At 51.3% G+C, this 19,831-nt stretch overlaps 1 protein-coding gene across 1 annotated transcript; it reads right to left on the bottom strand.

Moving 5' to 3' along the window:
• Nucleotides 1–11,850: 11,850 nt before the first annotated feature.
• LOC134562056 (zinc finger protein 397-like) lies at nt 11,851–16,380 on the bottom strand. Its single transcript, XM_063419517.1, has one exon. The coding sequence runs from the start codon at nt 16,152–16,154 to the stop codon at nt 15,135–15,137; it is 1,020 nt and encodes a 339-aa protein (XP_063275587.1). The 5' UTR covers nt 16,155–16,380; the 3' UTR covers nt 11,851–15,134.
• Nucleotides 16,381–19,831: the final 3,451 nt, after the last annotated feature.

The following is a 19,831-nucleotide window of genomic DNA, read 5'->3' as shown; positions in this document are numbered from 1 at the left end:
ATGCCTGCGTCATCGGTTTGCCTTCTGGTGAAAGGAGCGCCAGCACCGCCCCGCTCTCGTCACTGCCCCAAACTCCGCCTCTCTGCTGCATCACTTGTGCTGGCCCCATTCCGCCTTCGTTCCCGCCTGCCTCCTCATCTTTCACCAAGGCCCCTGAGCATGGCGACTGGGGCACTTCCTGTTTGTTTTCAGTCTCTCCAAGTGCCAGCAGGAGCACATCCGGCACTCTGCTCGCATGGCTTATGACTGTATTCACTACATCGCGCAAGGAGGAGCACACCCGAGGGGGGTCTAGAGGGAGACTGAGGATTGCAGCACGGCAGGAATCATTTGCATTAATAAAGGCAATCTCCTCTAGTATTCCCTCCCTGGCATGTTCTGTTCTAACTTGAGTTTCAATGAGGCTTGTGTGAGCCTCTCTACAAAGTCTATGAAGGATTCCAATGGCCCTTGTCAAATTTGTGTGTAAGGTGTAAGGGGGCCATGTGGCTGCAGACTGAAAAAAGCCTTGCCTGCTAATTCTTTAAGGATTCCTAGGGCTGGGACAGGAATGGCAGAAGCCTGCACTGGTACCCATTGTCCCTCACCACAGAGATGTTCTAGGGTCAGGGCATAGCCCTGTTCATCCACTGCTGTGTCAGGGTTCAGGAGCAGATCTCAGTCAACTGGGAAAACTTAGGGTCTATTTTAGTAAGATAACCCAAACTAATCCCATCTGGCCCCGGAGCGGAGGTTTTATGTCTCTCACTCATGTTCTTACCACTCTATTTATCCGTAATCAGGTCTTGAAACCTGGTGTTATTCGCATCCCTATACACAGGGAAGGTTTCAAGACCCTTAAATGATGTTTCCCATCTCACTTTAAATGCACTGTGGACAATGCCAGATGGTATTTGGCATTGCAGGACTTCTGTGTTATCCAAGATGACATGTGCCAACTGTCCTCTCTGTAATTGAAACAGACTCTGATAATGATGATATATCCCACGTTTTCTAGCCCGTTTTTGCATCCAGTTAGTTATTGCTCTGGATGCGTCTCAGCCACTGGGAATTTTAAGGCCAAGCCTATTCAGGCTCTCTCAAAACTTCTCATATACCTCGTTCACCACCACCTGTGGATCTTGCCCATCTCATATTCTCATGAAGGCCTCCTGGCAACTGGTGAATCCGCCAGCTGATAGCCTCTGTCTGATGGCATCAAAATACTGGAGCTGTAAGCGTCCCTCCCTTGGCCCTTCAGCAGACTGGGGAGGGTCTTTTCTCCCTGTTTCTTCGCCTTCTACTAGCTGGACTTTCTTGGAGGGGCCTTTTCCCAGAAGGCATCTGTTATATCACTAATCTGCTTGGCATTTTTGATGGTATATGCTCCATAATTAACTGGTTGATGTTCCTGCTGCTAGCAAACCTCACCACCAGTTGACTCAGGAGAGCCTCTTCCTCTTCAGTTCACACTTTTTTGTGGGCCCCTCTCAAAGATGACCCTGTAGGGCAGGAGTCCTAAATCCATTCCTCATTGCGCACAAGAGGATGTTTCAGTTTCTTGTGCTGGCCCAGGCCCACCTTGGATGTAAAACCACGAGAGCATACCTCACAGACCCACTCGCCTGTGGAACCACACACACCTGACCTTTGCACCGAGGGACATGACAGGCAATACTGTGGTATTTAAGATTTTGCTTACCACACTTAGAGCATCTAAAAAAGATCTTTCTTTGCCCATGGGCTCTCTTTAGATGATCAGTCAACTGCAGCATCCTAGTAAACGGGGTCAGATAGGGTGGACAAGTGAAGCTGAGCTCTGGTAAGACCGGGGACTAGAGCGACGTGAGACCAACCAGTATGGTTTCCAGCACATACTCTGGTTTATTCTGCGAGATGGCAGGTTAAATACAGAGCGAGTCGTTTACATTTAGCAGGTGCACTGATAGGCAGTGGACATACAGAAGTATGTAAACAATCCAGGGTTAAGGTAGCTACGGAGACTTAGTGCCATTACCTCTATGCTGCGAGTGTCCATACCTTAACACATTCCTAGTAGCAGATAAGTTTATCTGCTACTACGTATGCTGAACGTTCTGCGGCCTACTAGACCCAGGCCTGAGGCCTAGTTTGGCCTAGTTTGGAATAGCTCAAATCGTATCCATGAGCATATCATGCCCACGATACCTGAGAAACTCGGCCACAGTTCCCCCTTTTTCTTTTTGGGCTATCCAAACCGACGTTAAGGCACGGTGGGCTAATTTGCGCATACATTGTATTAAGCAAGGCACTATTATTAAAACCACTATGACAGCAATAAAAATCATTATACCAAAACGAATCAAGTCCACAATCCACCCGGTGAGATTCCAAGATTTCAGCCAATTGTCAAACGGAGTGTTTTCAACTACAAGGTGTTTCATGTTGTCCCTCAACTGTGCTAACTGCTGATGTATCGACCATGAGTGGTCTGATAAATTCATGCAGCACATGCCTTCAAACTCTTCGCATCCATGCCCCTGAGCCAAAAGAAGGAAGTCAATCGCAGCTCGGTTTTGGAGCACCGAATGGCGAATGCCACTAACATCTTCAGCAAGCTCGCTCAACAACTTCGTCGTTACATTAATCTGTTTTCCTGTCCAGCAGGCTAAATGTTTCAATTCTGTGAGGGCTTGTGCTGAAGCAACTCCTGGGGCAAAAACGGATGCTGAGATCACGGCTGCAGGCTGCCATAACTTAGCTTGATCTCTGCAGTTGGGACCTAGTTGAGACATACCGCGTTTGACTCGTCGAGCCTTTTGCGGCAAGCCTAGAACCTGATGAATACTAGGTGCGAACAGGGTTAGTTTACCAAAATAACACGGTCCTCCTACACTGTTTGGAGGTACTGTGGACCATGCTCTGTCTCCACAAACTAGAAAGATTCCTGGTGGCAATCTCTTAGCAGCTGTTGTCAATTGTGTGACAGATCTGACCCAATTATTACAATACTCAGTGTAATTGTAATACAGTGGTGAATGAGGGGATAGCCACGTAGCGTGGCCTTTCAATTGCTGCTCGTCTATGATTAATAGACTTGAGTTTACTGTAAAACGCCCAAAGACAAGACAATAGTTTCCTGGCACAGAACCTAAAAGATCAAACTCCTGAGGCTCTGGACCAGCAGTTCTAAGGTTTCGCGCTATGGCAGCAGCTTGTGGCCCTAAAGCACCTTTTGGGTCAATGCTGACAGGGGTCAAAAACTTGAACTCTACCATGGAGGTCAGTGGAACTCCAATCAAGCAAGTTCTAAAAGGATTGGATGGCGAAGATAGAGATAAACAGAAGGAATCCTGTTTAGTTTGCTTGGCCCAAGTAACCCACATGTTCTCCCTTGTGTCAATGTTAAACATCCCTGTTCTTGTTTCTACTACCACGCTGATTAAAACAAACACCCTCATGCTTAACATTTCACCCATTGTGAAAAGCAAACAGTGTAGCAAACAGGCTATTAACTTAAAACCTTAACCAATAACTTATCGTGTCTCTAAGTATGAAGCTATAGCAGTGCAATGATATAGTATTATTAAAACAGTCAACTTTCAGCACTCTCCGTGTCTTCTTGAGGTGCTTCAGGTAAGTCGTCGCTGTCTCTGTGAGTGTCTCTAAGAGTGTCACCACCGGTTGGTATCTTTTCTTGTGGACATGCACGAGTAAAGCGACTCGGCACCCAGACAGGTCCTGCTTCTCCTGCGGAAACACACATATAACCGCGACCATTAAACAATAGTGGACTGGGTCCCTGCCATTCACCCGTTCGCATGTCCTTATGATATACGTAAAGTCCTGGGATTGCTTGAGGTTTTCCTTCTTTTACAGCCTGGTGGTGGATGACAACTGCAGGCTCTTCTCGTCCTTCTGCTAGGCATAAGTAATTTAAAGTGAACAGTACTTTAGACAAGTGATTGGTCACATCTAGGTCATTGTTTTGCTTCTGCTTTGCGAGATACTCTTTCAGTGTCCAATGAGCCCGTTCCACAATGGCTTGGCCAGTAGGAGAGTGAGGAATCCCGGTAGTATGTTTGACTCCCCACTTCTGCAGAAACCTAGCAAATCGTTGTCCCGCATAAGCTGGACCATTGTCAGTCTTGATTTCTGCAGGCACTCCCATCACTGAAAAGCAAACAGTTAAATGTCTCTCAACATGCAGAGCTCTTTCCCCAGTTTGTGCCATGGCCCAAATGAATTTGGAGTAGGTGTCAATAGTGACATGAACATATTTCAACCTTCCAAACTCTGGGATGTGTGTTACATCCATCTGCCATAGTTCTAGGGCTTTCATGCCTCGAGGGTTCGTGCCTAGGCCAAGACCTGGCCCATGATGACTACATTGAGGGCAGGCACGCACGATCCCCTGTGCATCGTTCATAGATATTTGAAATTGACGACGCAAAGCTCTAGCATTCTGATGGAAATTCTCGTGGCTGTTGCGAGCTCTTACAAATTTGCTTTCAGGAGGGACATGGGCAACGCAACTGACTGCAGCATCTGCCTGTGCATTGCCTTCTCCCAAACCATTGCTGCACTGATGACTACGAATGTGCATCACGCAAAAGGCATGCTGACGCTGTCTGAGTATACTCCTCAGTCGTAGAAATAGTTCTCCAAGGCGTTGATTCTGAGTGGTCTTAATGAGTGCATCTTCGATTCTCTGTACCACTCCAACCACATATAAAGAGTCTGACACCACATTAAGAGGTTCCTTATTCCAGGTTTGCAAAGCCCAACACACTGCTCCCAGTTCCAGGGTCTGCAAGCTGTCTCTGGCTTCACTGTGGATTAAATGCTGCTTCCATTCTCCTCGCCGTTTCCACACACACACAGCTCTTTGTGTCTTTCGACCAGCATCTGTATAAACTGTTCTGCCTTCCCCAGGTGTCATGGAACACAGAGGCTTCTCCAGCCACTGATGGCATACAATCAGAGTCCACATTGGACCTTTTGGCTGTTGACTATGAACCACACCTGTAAAACCTAACAGTGCTTCTTGCAGTTCCACAGAATGTCTCAGCTTCCAGTCCAGATCTTCATTCCTAATAGGAACACTGATATCTGCCGGTTCTTCCCCATCTATCTCCAAAATCCTATCTCTCCCCTTCCTGATGAGCATGGCAAGGGCTTCTGTTCTTGTCATAACACGACTCTTCGGCTGCACCGGTAAGAACACCCATTCAATCACCCCAGCTGTCGACTTTAACCTAGACTGGTGTTCCCCCTTTTTCTTTTGCCATTGAAAAATGATGGCAAACAGACAGGCATCTGCGTTGGAGAGGAACAGTGACAGTGGGAGGTGTTCCATACGGCGAATACTCCAACCACGTTGTAGCTTTTCTGACACCTTGATTAAGGCTCGTTGCTGTTCAGGGGTGCATTGTCGAGGGCTACTGGCATCATTACCATGTAGCCACGGCAGAAACGGTTGCAAGTCATCATTGGTAATTCCTACAATGGTGCGAACCCATTGCAGGTCTCCAAAAAGTCTCTGAGCATCATATAATGTAGAAATGTTGGTATGTAAAGTAATTTTCTGCGGCCGGATATGTGCACTCATGATCAACCATCCTAAGTATTTCCACGGAGCTGATCGTTGTATTTTTTCCGGGGCCACAGTCAGACCGCGGTGTTTTAATTGTGTGACTAGCCAGGTTAATTCCTCTGCGAGCAGAGGCTCTTTAGTAGCAACAAGGATATCATCAACATAATGATAAATTATTGCATTGGAAAAATGCTGACAAATTGGCTGCAAAGCCCAATTGAAGAAAATCTGGCACATGGTAGGTGAGGTACGACTTCCTTGAGGAAGAGTTACCCATTCATACCATTGTGCTGGAGGTGCTCTGTTAATAGATGGCACAGTGAAGGCAAAGCACTGAGTATCTTGAGGATGGAGTGGGATAGTGAAAAAACAGTCTTTCAAATCGATGATCACAATGTCCCACCCTTGAGGAATCATAGTCGGTGCTGGCAAGCCTGGTTGCAGGGCACCCATCGCTTGCATCTGCTCATTGACCTTGTGAAGGTCATGTAATAGTCTCCATTTCCCTGATTTTTTAGGGATGACAAAAATCGGTGTATTCCATGGACTCACTGAGGGTTGAATGTGACCTGCTTTTGGTTGTTCCTGCACCAATTTCTTGGTAATTCGCAGCCTCTTCTCTGTCATTGGCCACTGCTCAACCCACACAGGGGTATCAGTTAACCAGGTGATTTTTAAAATGGGTGGCTGCTCTGCAGTGGCCACTAAGGAAAATGCCGGTCAGTAGTTAAAACCATCCCTATTTGGGAAAGCACATCTCTTCCTAGTAGTCCCAGAATCTCTTCATGCATTGGCACAACATATAGATGAGCCACAACCACCTGTCCATCTTCAAAGATGATCCGAATAGGATCTGCACTTATTGAGGGAACAGTCAGGCCTCCTATGCCCACAACGCGGGTATAGGGGGATTTCAGAGGCCAATGAGAAGGCCAATGTAGTTTATTAATTAAAGATATGTCTGCGCCGGTGTCTGGAAGTGCTGCCATGTCAATAATTTCCTCGCCTCGTTGCAGTTTCACCGCAATACGTGGCCGCTCGTCTAAACTCACTGTAAGGAAAACATTGTGTTCCATAGATCCGAAGCTCCTAGCTCCTCCTTCTGTTTCCATAGGCGCGGCTTGCGGCGGTGGTGGACACGAGGGCACCGCTGGCAATGTTGTGAAACTTTGCCATTGTGTCGCTGTGGGGGGTGCAAAACCGGCTGTCCCCTGTGGGGGCAGGGGGTATGAAGGTTCCCCGCCCCACTGGGGGTTGGCATAGATGGGCCGCCTCACATTCGCAGCGGGAGGAGGCTGGGTGCGGCCTGCACGCCCCCTCCCTTTCCCGTTTCCCTGAGGCTGGGACCTGCAGTCTTTGACGAGGTGCCCTTTCTTCCCACAGCCCCAGCAGGGCCCTCTCGCACGCGCTTGGAGCGGAGGCACCGCGGGGGATGGCTGTGCTGGCTGGGGACAGCTCACTGCGATGTGGCCTGCCTAGCCACATTTGAAACATGCCATGGCACTGGTTAGGGTGCGAACAGCTGCTTGGATGGGTGTCAGGTGCTCCTCTTTTACTACATGTTTGATCATGTCAGCCAGGCTGGCTCCGGCCGGCAAGGAACGCAAAATGTCCTTGGTAACAGAATTGCACTGCTGCCGCAGGCAATCAGCTACTACAGGGCCCCTTGCCTCTGCAGGCAGGGTAGACAAATCCACTGCTGCTTGCAGGTGATCCACAAACTGTGTGAAGCTTTCACTCTCTGCCTGCTTTATGGTGGACCATGGAGAGGGCCTGGCCACCACGCGAGACGCAGCTCGAATGGCCTCCCGGGCAGCCTGGGTGGTGGCCCTAACTTCCTCAGCTCGCATGTTCGCAGCTTGTTGCTGAGGGGTAATCATGTCATCATGTTTTCCCATCAACCTGGATAAGCTGGAGCTGTGCAGGGGCTGCCCTGCTCCAGAAGCCTGGGCTAGTAAGTTTGTGCAATTATCCTCCCATTCTTTTTTGAAAAGAATCATTCCCGCTCCATCAAATATCATGCGACCTATTTGTTTAATATCAAAAGGGAGTAGATCATAGTTGCCAAAAAGGCCATCCATGAGAGTGGAAACCATGGCTGAATTCATGCCTTTCTCTGAGATGGCTTTTACAATTGTCTGTACATCTTTGGGGTTTACCGGCGTATATGTTCTTTGCTGGTTACCCTCTAGTCCGGTAACCCTTACCGGGAAGGCTTTCACTGCAGCCGCCGGTGCCCATTTGGCGCAAGCTATTTTTATCTTTCCCCAGTCAGTGAACTGGGCCAGCTCGCATTGTAAACCCCTTTCGGAGTGGCTTAGGGTTTTATTAGGTTTCTCTCTAAACCGTATTAGCTCCGCTCTTTCTGTTTCTGAGTCCCAATCAGTGTCCGACAGCTCTCCCGAACTGCTGCCGCTGGTGGTGTCCGACTGAGAGTCAGAAGCTGAATGCCAGCGCAATTCCGGGCTCCCGTGCCGTTTTGTGCGGCTCCGGCCCCGCCCCTCCCTTCGGGGGTGGTGCCGCTCCCGCCCCCTGGGCTTGCCCTGCCTCCCGTGGGGGGAGGTCTCTTCCTTAAATGGAAGCAGCACTGAGCGCGGCTCTCGATTGGCATGCGTTCTCTGCCGCTCTCCTGTGCATACGCGTTAGCGAAAGCCCGCCGCTCCGGGCTGGGCGCGCGCTGTCTGCCGCTCTCCCGTGCATACGCGCCCGTGGAGAGCCGCGGCGCCGCTTTGAGCATGCACTCTCTCCCTTCCAGCCGCGCGTACGCGTCAGCAGGAGTCCGCGGCTCCTGTCCGAGCGTGCGCTCTTCTCCCTCTTCCCCGTCTTTTTCCCGCACATGCGCATCAGCAAACACCCGCCACTCCGGGCTCTCCCCGCCGAGGGTATCCAGGCCCTGCCCCTCCCTTCGGCCAGCGCCATTTTCAAACGCGTATGGCGGGGGTGCTACCCGCGTCTCCTCCTGCACCACGTTTTGGCGTCTCTGGCTTCACCCCTCAGTTCCTCCCAAAAAACCCGCGCACGCTGCCGCGCCTCGGGCACCGAAACGCTGGCTGGTGGAGAAGAGACGGATGGGGAACCTCCTTATTTTCAGGAAGGTTCCGCGGGCGAGGGGGGACCCGACGAGTTTGGCGGAGGGGTCCGGGGGTTTTCTGACGGCACCGGGGGGTTTGGGCTCGGGATCAGGGAGCGGGGAAACGCGTCTGGCTCCTGTGGATCCCCACCCTCGGACAAATCGCGTTCAGACGCTGTTTGCATTGTGGCTCCTATCCCCAGCTTGGGGGTAGCTAGCAAACACACGCATGCGGCGCTCCAGAACTCCTGTTCCTCAAGCGCCTTGCGTAGGGCTCGCTCGACCTTTCCCCACGCTTTGAGACTTCTGCCGCTGCCCGAGGATTTCGTATCCTCGGCTAGCGCGACCGTGCATCTCCCCCCCACCTCCGAATGTAATATTTCTACTGGGCGTTCAATCACCCCAATCTCTAATAATCTTGCAATAGCAAGGTGAAAATCCCTGAGCTTGCACTTAATTCCCCACTGTTTATGAATCAAACTTACGACCTTCGCCATGGCGTCCATTGGCTGGTCCGACGGCTTCCCGTCCGCTAGGGTCAGGTTCTCTTTCCCGCCTTAGCCACTGCTTCTGTCCAGGCGAAAACCCCGATTCCCGAGGGTTTTTTCTTCCTGGGTTTCGGCACGAAGGAGGAGAGCTGTTCTCAAAACAAACTTGGCACTTCTTTCCCTGCTTTGCTCTCAGAGCCAGCGTTAAAAGCACAGAACTCAATATACAGCACAAACAGAACAGACGAGCGGGGATACCAGCATCATAAAGTCACCCTAGGACAGCACTTGGAGTGTATTTTCTTAAAATTAAAGCTTAAACCTCTACTTTATGTATACGTGGCTTAATATATTCTAATTTCTCTAAAGGCTTTAATTCAACGCCTGTACTTTTCTCTCTCTGTGGAGAATCCATGGAAACATGGGCTCCAACATTTGTCTACACTACTGTGGAGTTAGTAGGCAACTGTACAAGACTGATTTTTGGTAAGATTTTGAGAATTCTTCATAACTTTATTTCTCACATTTGTTTTTTGGATGATAAAGGTTTCTTTCATGGTTTTGTTTATTATCTGTTGTACACCCTGAAGTATATAAGGTACTACTACTAATACTACTATTAAAATAACTAATATATATGTAAACTTATTTTACAACATTCTTTTTATTAAGGTCTAAAGTTCTATCTCTCAAACAAATTGTCTAACTATGACTCATTGTCTTCTTTGATTAGAGTTGTTTTTGTATGTTTTGTATGAGAGTAGCTTTTGTATGTTTTTGTGGATGGATTTGGAATGGTTAGATAGGTTTATATAGCATAATTCTTTAAATTCTTTACAAGTATGTTTAGGTGCTAGTAAAACAAAATTAATTGCTGCTTTATTTTGTAGGGTGGTATGTGTAATACTGCTGACATTTGTCAGCATATTACTGATTGTAATGGATGTGGTATGAGTTGGTAATTGTTGTGGATATTGGTCAGCTCTGGAAAGATTACTCCAACAGTGAATAATTATAATAAAAACTTGAGTTTCTATATGCAAAGTAATGGGGAGTATATTGAGGAACTGCTTTCTTGCTAATTACTAGCTGAAAACGTAAGGCAGAAATCTATTGTTAGAGAACTAAGAATTTCGAATTCTTGGGGTTTGGATATTGTATTGGGAAGTTATTTGGTTTAAATGTCTTAGTTACTCATGGGATTGTTCTCATTAGTAACTTTGGTTTATTATTAAGCTGCTTTTTGGTTAAAGGGTCAGAATGTATAGGTATTGGTCAATCTTTTACTGGCATACCCCTTTTTTTAAGTGTAAATAGGTAATTGTAAAATCCTGACTTGCTAAGGGTAATAATCTTCTTTTGGCTCTGATTATAAATTGTGATTGCAATAAACTGTTTATAATAACTATAACTTATAGTAAATAACTATATGATATATATTATAATACTTTATATTAACTCCGAATATAATAAATTTCTTTTTCATATTTGTAAAAGTTGTTTTGGGGACCTATAAGAAAGTGTCATTGTTAAACTTTTCTATTATCTTACTTAACATACTTTTCTACTTGCTAAGGCCTTACTCTACTCAGCACAAAAAGGACAGTCTTATTGTTCTATGTCCTCATTCTTGTATCTTTTTTAATTTATGCCTACATCTGCACTGCTATGAAAGCTTTCTGCTTTTTCTATTTCCCACACCAAGGAAGCATTAGGTGGAACACGACTTATTATTCACAGATGTGGGGAGTTCACACCACACTGATCTCTGGCATTTGTACTGAGCCCTGTAGCTACAAAACCACCAGGGCCCCTCACTCACCCATCTGCAGGGGCTGCACCTTGGGGGGTTTATTTCTTCTGTATCCTGCAGAAGAAATAAAAGGGCTGGAAGTGGAGAAGGGGGAAATGAGAATCTTTGGGGAAAAACCTCAGCACCAGGGGGATGCTGAGGAAGCAGGGAAGGTCTCAAGCTTTTGAGCAGAGACTCCTCACCAGCTCTGTGTTCCTGTCCTGTCCTGCTGGACACTGAGCACAGGGGCTGCAGTGGGGTGCCACAAAGGGCTCCTCTGTGACACAGCCCCTGTCCCCACTGTGACACAGCCCCTGTCCCCAGCACAGCTCCCAGCGATTGTTTACATGGAACCTGCCCCAGTGACCTGGGCAGGGAGGCTCTGGGTGTCCCTGAGGGGCATGGGGACAGCTCACTGCTGGGCACACGGGTGCTCCCGAAGGACCTCCAGGCCCCCTTTGCCCTCCTGTCCCCTTGGGATGTCCCTGGTGCCCTCCAGCATGCCCCAGAGCCCTGTGCTCACACACCCCCGTGTGCCCCAGGATGTCCCTGTCAGTGCCCCGCAGAGCCCCGACAACATGACCCGGGTGAGATTTGCTCAAGCCTAATAGAAATCCCCGGGGTTGGCACCTCAGCTCTTCTCTGGCTCACACCGTCAGAAGAGCTGGTGCAGAAAAGAGGACAAAGGAAATGGGACTTCTTCCACTGAGTTTGCCCTTTCTGGATCTGGCAGCTCCCAGCAAGGGAGATTCCCCTCTCGCTGGTTTTCACTCATTTCTGCTCTGGGACCATGATGGTGAACAGCCTCTTACAACCACAGCCCCTTCTCCACTCTGAATGCTCCACTGCTTCCAGCACTGCTCCACTGGGGACCCTTCCTGAGGCCTTCAGGGCACCCCAAGTCCCTCTGCACAAGCACCCCTGGACTGGGGGTTCCCCCTGGGCTCTGCAGTTCCAGTGGTGCTGGTCCCAGTAGCCCGAGGAGCTCTGCCTTGTGCTCTGATAGTGCTGAACAGAAAGTCTGTGCTGAACCTGGAAAACCTCGTCAAGTTTGGTGTCATTTTAAAGTGTGCTAACCATGGAGTTTCTTTGTGTTTCCTGGATTTCTGGGTAGACCTTGTCAGGAAAATCCACAAATGCCAGAGGTTTATATTCAAAAAGGAGACAGAGGAGTCCTTCAACTTTATTCGAATAAAGGAGAGAGTCCACCAGGTCACAAGTCGATGGGGTTTTTCATTCTCCAGCTTTCAGAGGACGCAGCCTCCTTTTATCCTAAACTGCCAGCAGCACGTTGCCCTCTTCCTTTTCCCATTGTCTGAAGGAAGGTACAGCCTTCCCAAGCCACCAACCACAAATTCCCCCTTGAACCTGTCCTTTTACCCCAAAGTTCAGCAGTCCAGGCTGGTGCAGACCCTTGTCTGCTTCTGTCTGGGCTCTTCGACTGAACCTGCTGCCCAATGTCAGTGGAGACATTAAGGTTCCAAAGACCTTAACACCCATAACCTTCACCCGTCAAATTATTTTGTAAAGACATTGATGTAAAGACATTAGCACACATCTTTCCTCTCATTCCTGTGTGGCTGCTGGAGGAGTTCCTGGGGCAGTTCCTGGGAAAATCTGCAGGAGGGCTCCAAGATGGGTCCCAGGCAGCTCCCGGGTGGGTTCCTGGTGCCAGAGGGGCAGCAGAGACAAAAAAAGCTTGTTCCAAAGGAGCTTCACTGCTCCTTGTGAAAAACAAAGCTCACTCTAGAATTTTTAAAAAGTTTAATAACAGGGTAAAAGAAGGGCAGTATTTCCAGCGCTGGGGGCTTTTGACGAACGGCCAAAGAGCAACAAAAAACCCCTTAAAATCATGTTCTCCATATACTGTTATATTGCTGGGGTTACATGCATATCCATTAGCTTATACACTGTTTAAACAGTCCCCAGAGCCTTGGATGTTGCAGAGGCTCTTCGTGTTCAGGTTTCCCATCCTGACTCACCCGTGTGACATCCTGAGATCAAGTTAATCAATTTGATTCCTTCCCGTGATTTCATCCTTGGTGTTTCACACTTTTCTGATCACAGGAGTTAACGAGCTCTCCCCCAGTCTCCTCCGGTGCTCTGTCTTGTGTCACTGTTATCCCTTGGGCAGGGCAGGCAGTGCATGGCCTCACACTCTTCTTCCTACTCACACAAAAGCCTTTCCACAGCTTCTGTTTTGCTAAGGTCTAGAGTACAATCCGTTCATCACAGCATTATTTGTGTAAGCAATACACAGACATTATATTTATTACACTACTATTTCTATGAGCAATACAGTTCCTACTTAAAGTGATATATTACACTGTATTATCAAGGAGATAAAAAGACGTACAATTTGTACCATATCTAAATACTTATGATCAATAACAACATGCAAAAGCTAATACATAAATGAGATGCCAATGTTATTTTTATAAAATAATGTCATTTTTAAAAGGTGGAAGTGGGGAGCACTGGGTGCTGCAGCTCTGCCCCGCAGCTGCGCAGTCCCAGCCAGAGGAATTTCTATTTCTTTTGCTCTTTGACACCTCTTTCCTATTTCTCTACCTCACATTTCTTGTTCAGGGTTAAAAATGAAGCATTTTTAAGCATTTTAATAAAGGATAATAAGGGATAAAACAGAAAGCAAAAGATGCAGGGGCCTGGCAAAGCCAGTACACACCCACTGCTTCAGTCTGCAGTCTTTTATACCGTTGCAGATGTATTATTTCCTCAAGTGATTTAGCAGATTTAGTTTGAGCTGGTTGACCACAATCTTAATTCAGATTTTCTGCAACCTTGCACACTTCAAGAGTTGAACACTTTGGAGGTCCAGGGTGGTCTTCTGATGCCACTTTAAGGGGTTTTGCTATTTCTCCTTTTATGCTCTTCTGCTCTCCGTTTCTGCTATCTTGGACATATATATTGCAAAAATAATTATATCTTAAAATACATCCTTTGCAAGCCCACTTACTCTTGTGAAAGCCTTGCTTCCCCTTTTACACTGATCACAAGAACTTACAAATTTCTCCTACTTCAAAGCACTTTAGAAGGCATCATATTTATTTACAAGCAATTACAATTTTGCAATTAAAGCAAATAAATTATAGTGAAATCCAACTACTACAAGATTGTTTATTCAATTATTCAATAAAATAAATCTGCAAAAAAATCCATAGGCTCTGCTGCTGTGGTCTCATTTGCACCTCACTGGGGTAGAGGCGTCTCTCCCTCCTGGCACTGCAGCCCATGGCCAGGGGCCCTTCCCACTGCAATGGTTCTGGGATTCTGTCAGGGACTCACTTTCCTTTTCTTCTTCCCTCTGCTTGGAGCTGGCAATGGGCTGGAAAATGTCCAGCAAACCAACCTTTGCTGTCTGCTTTGTCAGCCTACACAGCTTCAGGACCTTGTCACCTGCCCCTTGGGCACAGCTCCCCTGGGCAGCAGGGCAGAACCGGCACCCTGGGAGCCTTGGGAATTCCCCTCTGGGATCCACGGCACACGCTGGGATGATCTGGAATTTCAGTTTCATGACACAGCACCCCACGGCCCTCCCAAGAGCCCTGAGTTCACTCAAACCCATCATCCCCCACATTCCCTGGAAGTTCACCCCATGTCCCCACCCATGTCCGTGTGCCCTGATGTCCCCACCCATGCCCGTATCCCCACCATGCCCCCAATCTTGGCCCTCCATGTCCCCACCCGTGTCCATGTCACCCCCATGTCTCCATCCATGTCCATGTCACCATCCATGGCCACGTCCCCTTGAGCTCCTTTTATATCCAGGTGCCCCCAGGGGCCCAGGAAGATGTGGAGACCACCAGCAAGCTGTCTTCCCACCATGAATCACCAGGACCATGGATCTCCAAGGCTCTGCCCAACAGGGCTCACTGGGGATCATCCAATGGGCTCCTCCAATGGGGGATGGAGTTGGAGCAGCGCACAAAGCTCTTCCCGCACGTGGGGCACTTGTAGGGCTTCCCTTCCTGCTGCCTCCATTGCTCTTGGGTCATGGCACAGCTCTGGGACAAGCTCTTCCCACACTCAGGACACTGTTAGGGCCTCTCTCCGCTGTGCATCTGCCGGTGGACAAACAGCTTGGAGTGCTGGATGAAGCTCTTCCCACATTCTGACCACGTGTAGGGGCATTCCCCAGTGTGCACTGTCTGCTGCATGATCAGGCCAGAGCTGTCACAGAAGCTCTTCCTGCACTGCCCACACACACAGTCATTTCCCAGTGTGGATCATCTGGTGGCATTTGAGGTGGAAGCTCTTTCTGAAGTCTTTCCCACATTCTCCACATTTATAGGGCCGTTCCCCAGTGTGGATCCTTTGGTGGACAATCAGGTTGGAGCTTTCAGTGAAGCTCTTCCCACATTCCCCACACTCATAGGGCCGTTCCCCAGTGTGGATCCTCTTGTGGGAGTTCAGGCTGGACCTGTCAGCAAAGCTCTTCCCACACTCCCCACACTCATAGGGCCGTTCCCCAGTGTGGACTCTCAGGTGGATCATCAGGCCAGAGGTGTCTCTGAAGCGCTTCCCACATTTCCCACACTCACAGCGCCGTTCCCCAGTGTGGATCTTCTGGTGCCGGACCAGGCTGGACTTTGCACAGAAACTCTTCCCACATTCCGAGCACTGGTGCAGCTTCTTGCCATTGTGAAGCTGTTCATGCACCACCAGCTCAGAGCTCTGGCCACATCTCTGGCTGCCTTCCTGGCACAGGGTGGGTCCTTCCTCCTCGGAGCACCCTGGCATGGGTTTGGAGCCCCTCCTCGGGCGGGATCTCCGGGGCTTTTCCTCCCTGTTGCATTCCTGTGCCATGGGGCTGCTCAAAACAGCCTCTTCCACGAGGTTCTGCTGAGGGGATTTGTCCTCCCTGGGCTCCTTGTCTGGGGGAGGAAGGACAAGGACAGGATGGGATTTGCCTCCGTGCCAGAGGGAAGGGCAAGGAGATCCCCCCAGTGCACCCCCGGCAGGACGGCGTCGGCAGCGGGGTTGTCCTGCAGCCGGGGCCAGGCTGGGCTGGGAGATGGAGCCAGGAGAGAGGGGCAAAGGGGCACTGACTTCCTCCTCACCTGCCTGGGGATCCGCAGGAATCCTCCTCTTCCTCACAGCCTTCTCCTCCTCTACCCAGCCAAAGTCTGGCACTGGGAATTCCTGGTGTGGGAAAGACATTCTGTGAGTGCATTGGCTTTGAAGGTCCTGCTGTCCATCTCCAGAAGTTACCGTCTGTCTGGTGTCCATAAAATCCTCCAAATCAAGAAGGACTCCAAAAACACTCTCCCAGGGCTTCCCTGTTCCCAGTGTCCTTACTCTGGGGTTATGGGGGTCCCTCTTCTCAGAGCTGCTGGGGGCCCGTGGGTCCTGGGGATCCCCCCTCTCCCGCCTCCTGCTTTGGCTCGCTCAGGGGGTTTTGGGGCTGCCAGGGCTCATCCTGCCCTGATTCTGACTCGGCTCCCAGCTGTCCCAGGGTCCCCGTCCTCAGCATTCCCCCACTCCAGCCACTCAGCGCTTCTTCCCCCACTCCCCGACAACACTTTCACGCTCGGGGGGCTCGGACCCCCCTCATCTCCAGCCTCCACCACCCCTCCAGGCTGCCGGAGCTGCCCCAGCTCTGCCATCGCCCCCCTCCCCACTCCGGGCCTCCCGCCCTTCATCCCCGCCTCTCCCGGGATCCCCAAAACCAACGTCCCGCCCCGCCGGCACCGCGCGATCGCTTCGTGGTACCCCAAAATCCACCCAGGGGCAACTACGGCTCAGCTTTGCACTCCTGCAAGATCTGAAAATATCCCCATCTCCTCCCCCAAAAAACCTCCCAGGAACATGCAAAGATATTTGCGGCGCGATTCTGGAATCTCTTAGCTCACAACTCCATTCAAAAAAAAAACCCCAAACCTCTCGGGGACCCCCGGACAGATTTGGGGTGAGCTCCCTCTCCCTGGTCACCGGCAATGCTGCGGGGGCCGGAGGTGCGGTGGGCTCTGCGGGCAGCTCGTCGAACTTCGTCGCTCTTTTCCTGTTCCGGCTCCTCCTCCTCCTTTCTCCCTCCTCTTCCTCCTCCTCCTCCTCCACCACCAGCACGACCCCCCTTCCCCCCATTTCCCCGGACCGCGGCCGCTGCAGCACCGGCGTTTGGGTGGGGAGACCCCGCCAGGGATGGGTAGGGGGCTTGGGGACAGTGTGCATCATTATTATCATTTATTAAAACGCTTAACAGTTTAAGAGGAGTGTGCTTCGTTTCTCTCATTGAACAAGAAGTGTGTGGTAGAGAAATAGGAAAGCGGTGTCAGAGAGAAAAAGCAATGGGAAACACCTCTGGCTTGCAGCTGCCCCCGCAGCGCCCAGCGCTCCCCACTCCCACCCCCCTGTGCCACCCCTGGTAGCCAGGCACCCCCGGGAGCGGAGTTTGGGCTCGGGGGGCAGGGGGACGGCACGGCCGGGTCTGCCCTGGGGGGAGCCCCGAGCCCCCCGCCCATCCCCGGGGGCTCCCGGGGGCTCCCCCTACCCAACAGCGGCGCTGCGGCGGCCGCGGGGCAGAGCGGGCGGGAAAGGGGGGCCCGGGCTGGGGGCGGAGGAAGGGCGGGAGGAAGAGGAGGGAGAGACGAAGGGGAGGAGCAGCAACACGAGGAGCACCGTGAGGAGCGGCAGCGGGAGAGGGTCGGTGTTCCACGGCGAGCCCGCTGAGGCCGCAGCTCCGCTGGGCGCGACCGCATCGCGTTGCCCGGCAGCCCGCAGGTGACGGGGAGGGGAAGCTCGCCCCAAATCTATCCCGGGATCCCCGGTACGGTTGGGGGGGTTTGGCTTTTTATTTTTGGGGGGGTGTGGGGTGTGGGAGGGGAAGGAAGGTGGGGTTTGGAACTCGCAGATTGCAGCGTGGAGTGTTTGTGGAGGGGTGGTGGAGGCTGGAGATGAGGGGGGTCCGGGCCCCCCGAGCGTGAAAGTGTTGTCGGGGAGTGGGGGAAGAAGCGCTGAGTGGCTGGAGTGGGGGAATGCTGAGGAAGGGGACCCTGGGACAGCTGGGAGCCGAGTCAGAATCAGGGCAGGATGATCCCTGGCAGCCCCAAAACCCCCTGAGCGAGCCAAAGCAGGAGGCGGGAGAGGGGGGATCCCCAGGACCCACGGGCCCCCAGCAGCTCTGAGAAGAGGGACCCCCTTAAACCCCAGAGTAAGGACACTGGAAACAGGGAAGCCCTGCGAGAGTGTTTTTGGACTCCTTCTCGATTTTTGGAGCATTTTATGGACACCAGACATGCGGTGACTTCTCGAGAAGCAGGACCTTCAAAGCCAATGCACTCACAGAATGTCTTTCCCACACCAGGAATTCCCAGTGCCAGACTTTGGCTGGGTAGAGGAGGAGAAGGCTGTGAGGAAGAGGAGGATTCCTGCGGATCCCCAGGCAGGTGAGGAGGAAGTCAGTGCCCCTTTGCCCCTCTCTCCTGCTCCATCTCCCAGCCCAGCCTGGCCCCGGCTGCAGGACAACCCCGCTGCCGACGCCGTCCTGCCGGGGATGCACTGGGGGGATCTCCTTGCCCTTCCCTCTGGCACGGAGGCAAATCCCATCCTGTCCTTGTCCTTCCTCCCCCAGACAAGGAGCCCAGGGAGGACAAATCTCCTCAGCAGAACCTCGTGGAAGAGGCTGTTTTGAGCGGCCCCATGGCACAGGAATGCAACGGGGAGGAAAAGCCGCGGAGATCCCGCCCGAGGAGGGGCTCCAAACCCATGCCAGGGCGCTCCAAGGAGAAAGGACCCACCCTGTGCCAGGAAGGCAGCCAGAGATGTGGCCAGAGCTCTGAGCTGGTGGTGCATGAACAGCTTCACAATGGCAAGAAGCTGCACCAGTGCTCGGAATGTGGGAAGAGTTTCTGTGCAAAGTCCAGCCTGGTCCGGCACCAGAAGATCCACACTGGGGAACGGCGCTGTGAGTGTGGGAAATGTGGGAAGCGCTTCAGGGACACCTCTGACCTGCTCCGCCACCAGAGAGTCCACACTGGGGAACGGCCCTATGAGTGTGGGGAGTGTGGGAAGAGCTTTGCTGACAGCTCCAACCTGATTGTCCACAAGAGGATCCACACTGGGGAACAACCCTATGAGTGTGGGGAGTGTGGGAAGAGGTTCACTGAGAACTCCAATTTATACAAGCACAGGAGGATACACACTGGGGAACGGCCCTATAAATGTGGAGAATGTGGGAAAGGCTTCATGAAGAGCTCCCACCTCAAACACCACCAGATGCTGTGCACTGGAATCTGACCCTGTGTGTGTGGGGAGAGCGGGAACAGCATCTGTGACAGCTCTGGCCTGATCATGCAGCAGACAGTGCACACTGGGGAATGCCTCTACACGTGCTCAGAATGTGGGAAGAGCTTCATCCAGCACTGCAAGATGCTTGTCCACCGGCAGATGCACAGTGGAGAGAGCTCCTAACAGTGTCCTGAGTGTGGGAAGAGCTTGTCCCAGAGGTGTGGCGTGACCCATGAGCAGTGGAGGCAGCAGGAAGGGAAGCCCTACAAGTGCCCCGCGTGCGGGAAGAGCTTTGTGCGCTGCTCCAACTCCATCCCCCGTTGGAGGAGCCCATTGGATGATCCCCAGTGAGCCCCATTGGGCAGAGCCTTGGAGATCCATGGTCCTGGTGATCCATGGTGGGAAGACAGCTGGCTGGTGGTCTCCACATCTTCCTGGCCCCCTGTGGGCACCTGGATGCAAAAGGAGCTCAAGGGGACGTGGCCATGGATGGTGACATGGACATTGGTGAAGACATGGGGGTGACATGGACACGGGTGGGGACATGGAGAGCCAAGATTGGGGGCATGGTGGGGATACGGGCATGGGTGGGGACATCAGGGCACATGGACATGGGTGGGGACATGGGCTGAACTTCCAGGGAATGTGGGGGATGATGGGTTTGAGTGAACTCAGGGCTC

The sequence above is a fragment of the Prinia subflava genome, chromosome 26, assembly GCF_021018805.1.
Source record: "Prinia subflava isolate CZ2003 ecotype Zambia chromosome 26, Cam_Psub_1.2, whole genome shotgun sequence".
Lineage (NCBI taxonomy): Eukaryota > Metazoa > Chordata > Aves > Passeriformes > Cisticolidae > Prinia > Prinia subflava.
The sequence above is the reverse complement of the archived record's forward strand: the minus strand, read 5'-3'. Positions and strand labels throughout refer to the sequence as shown.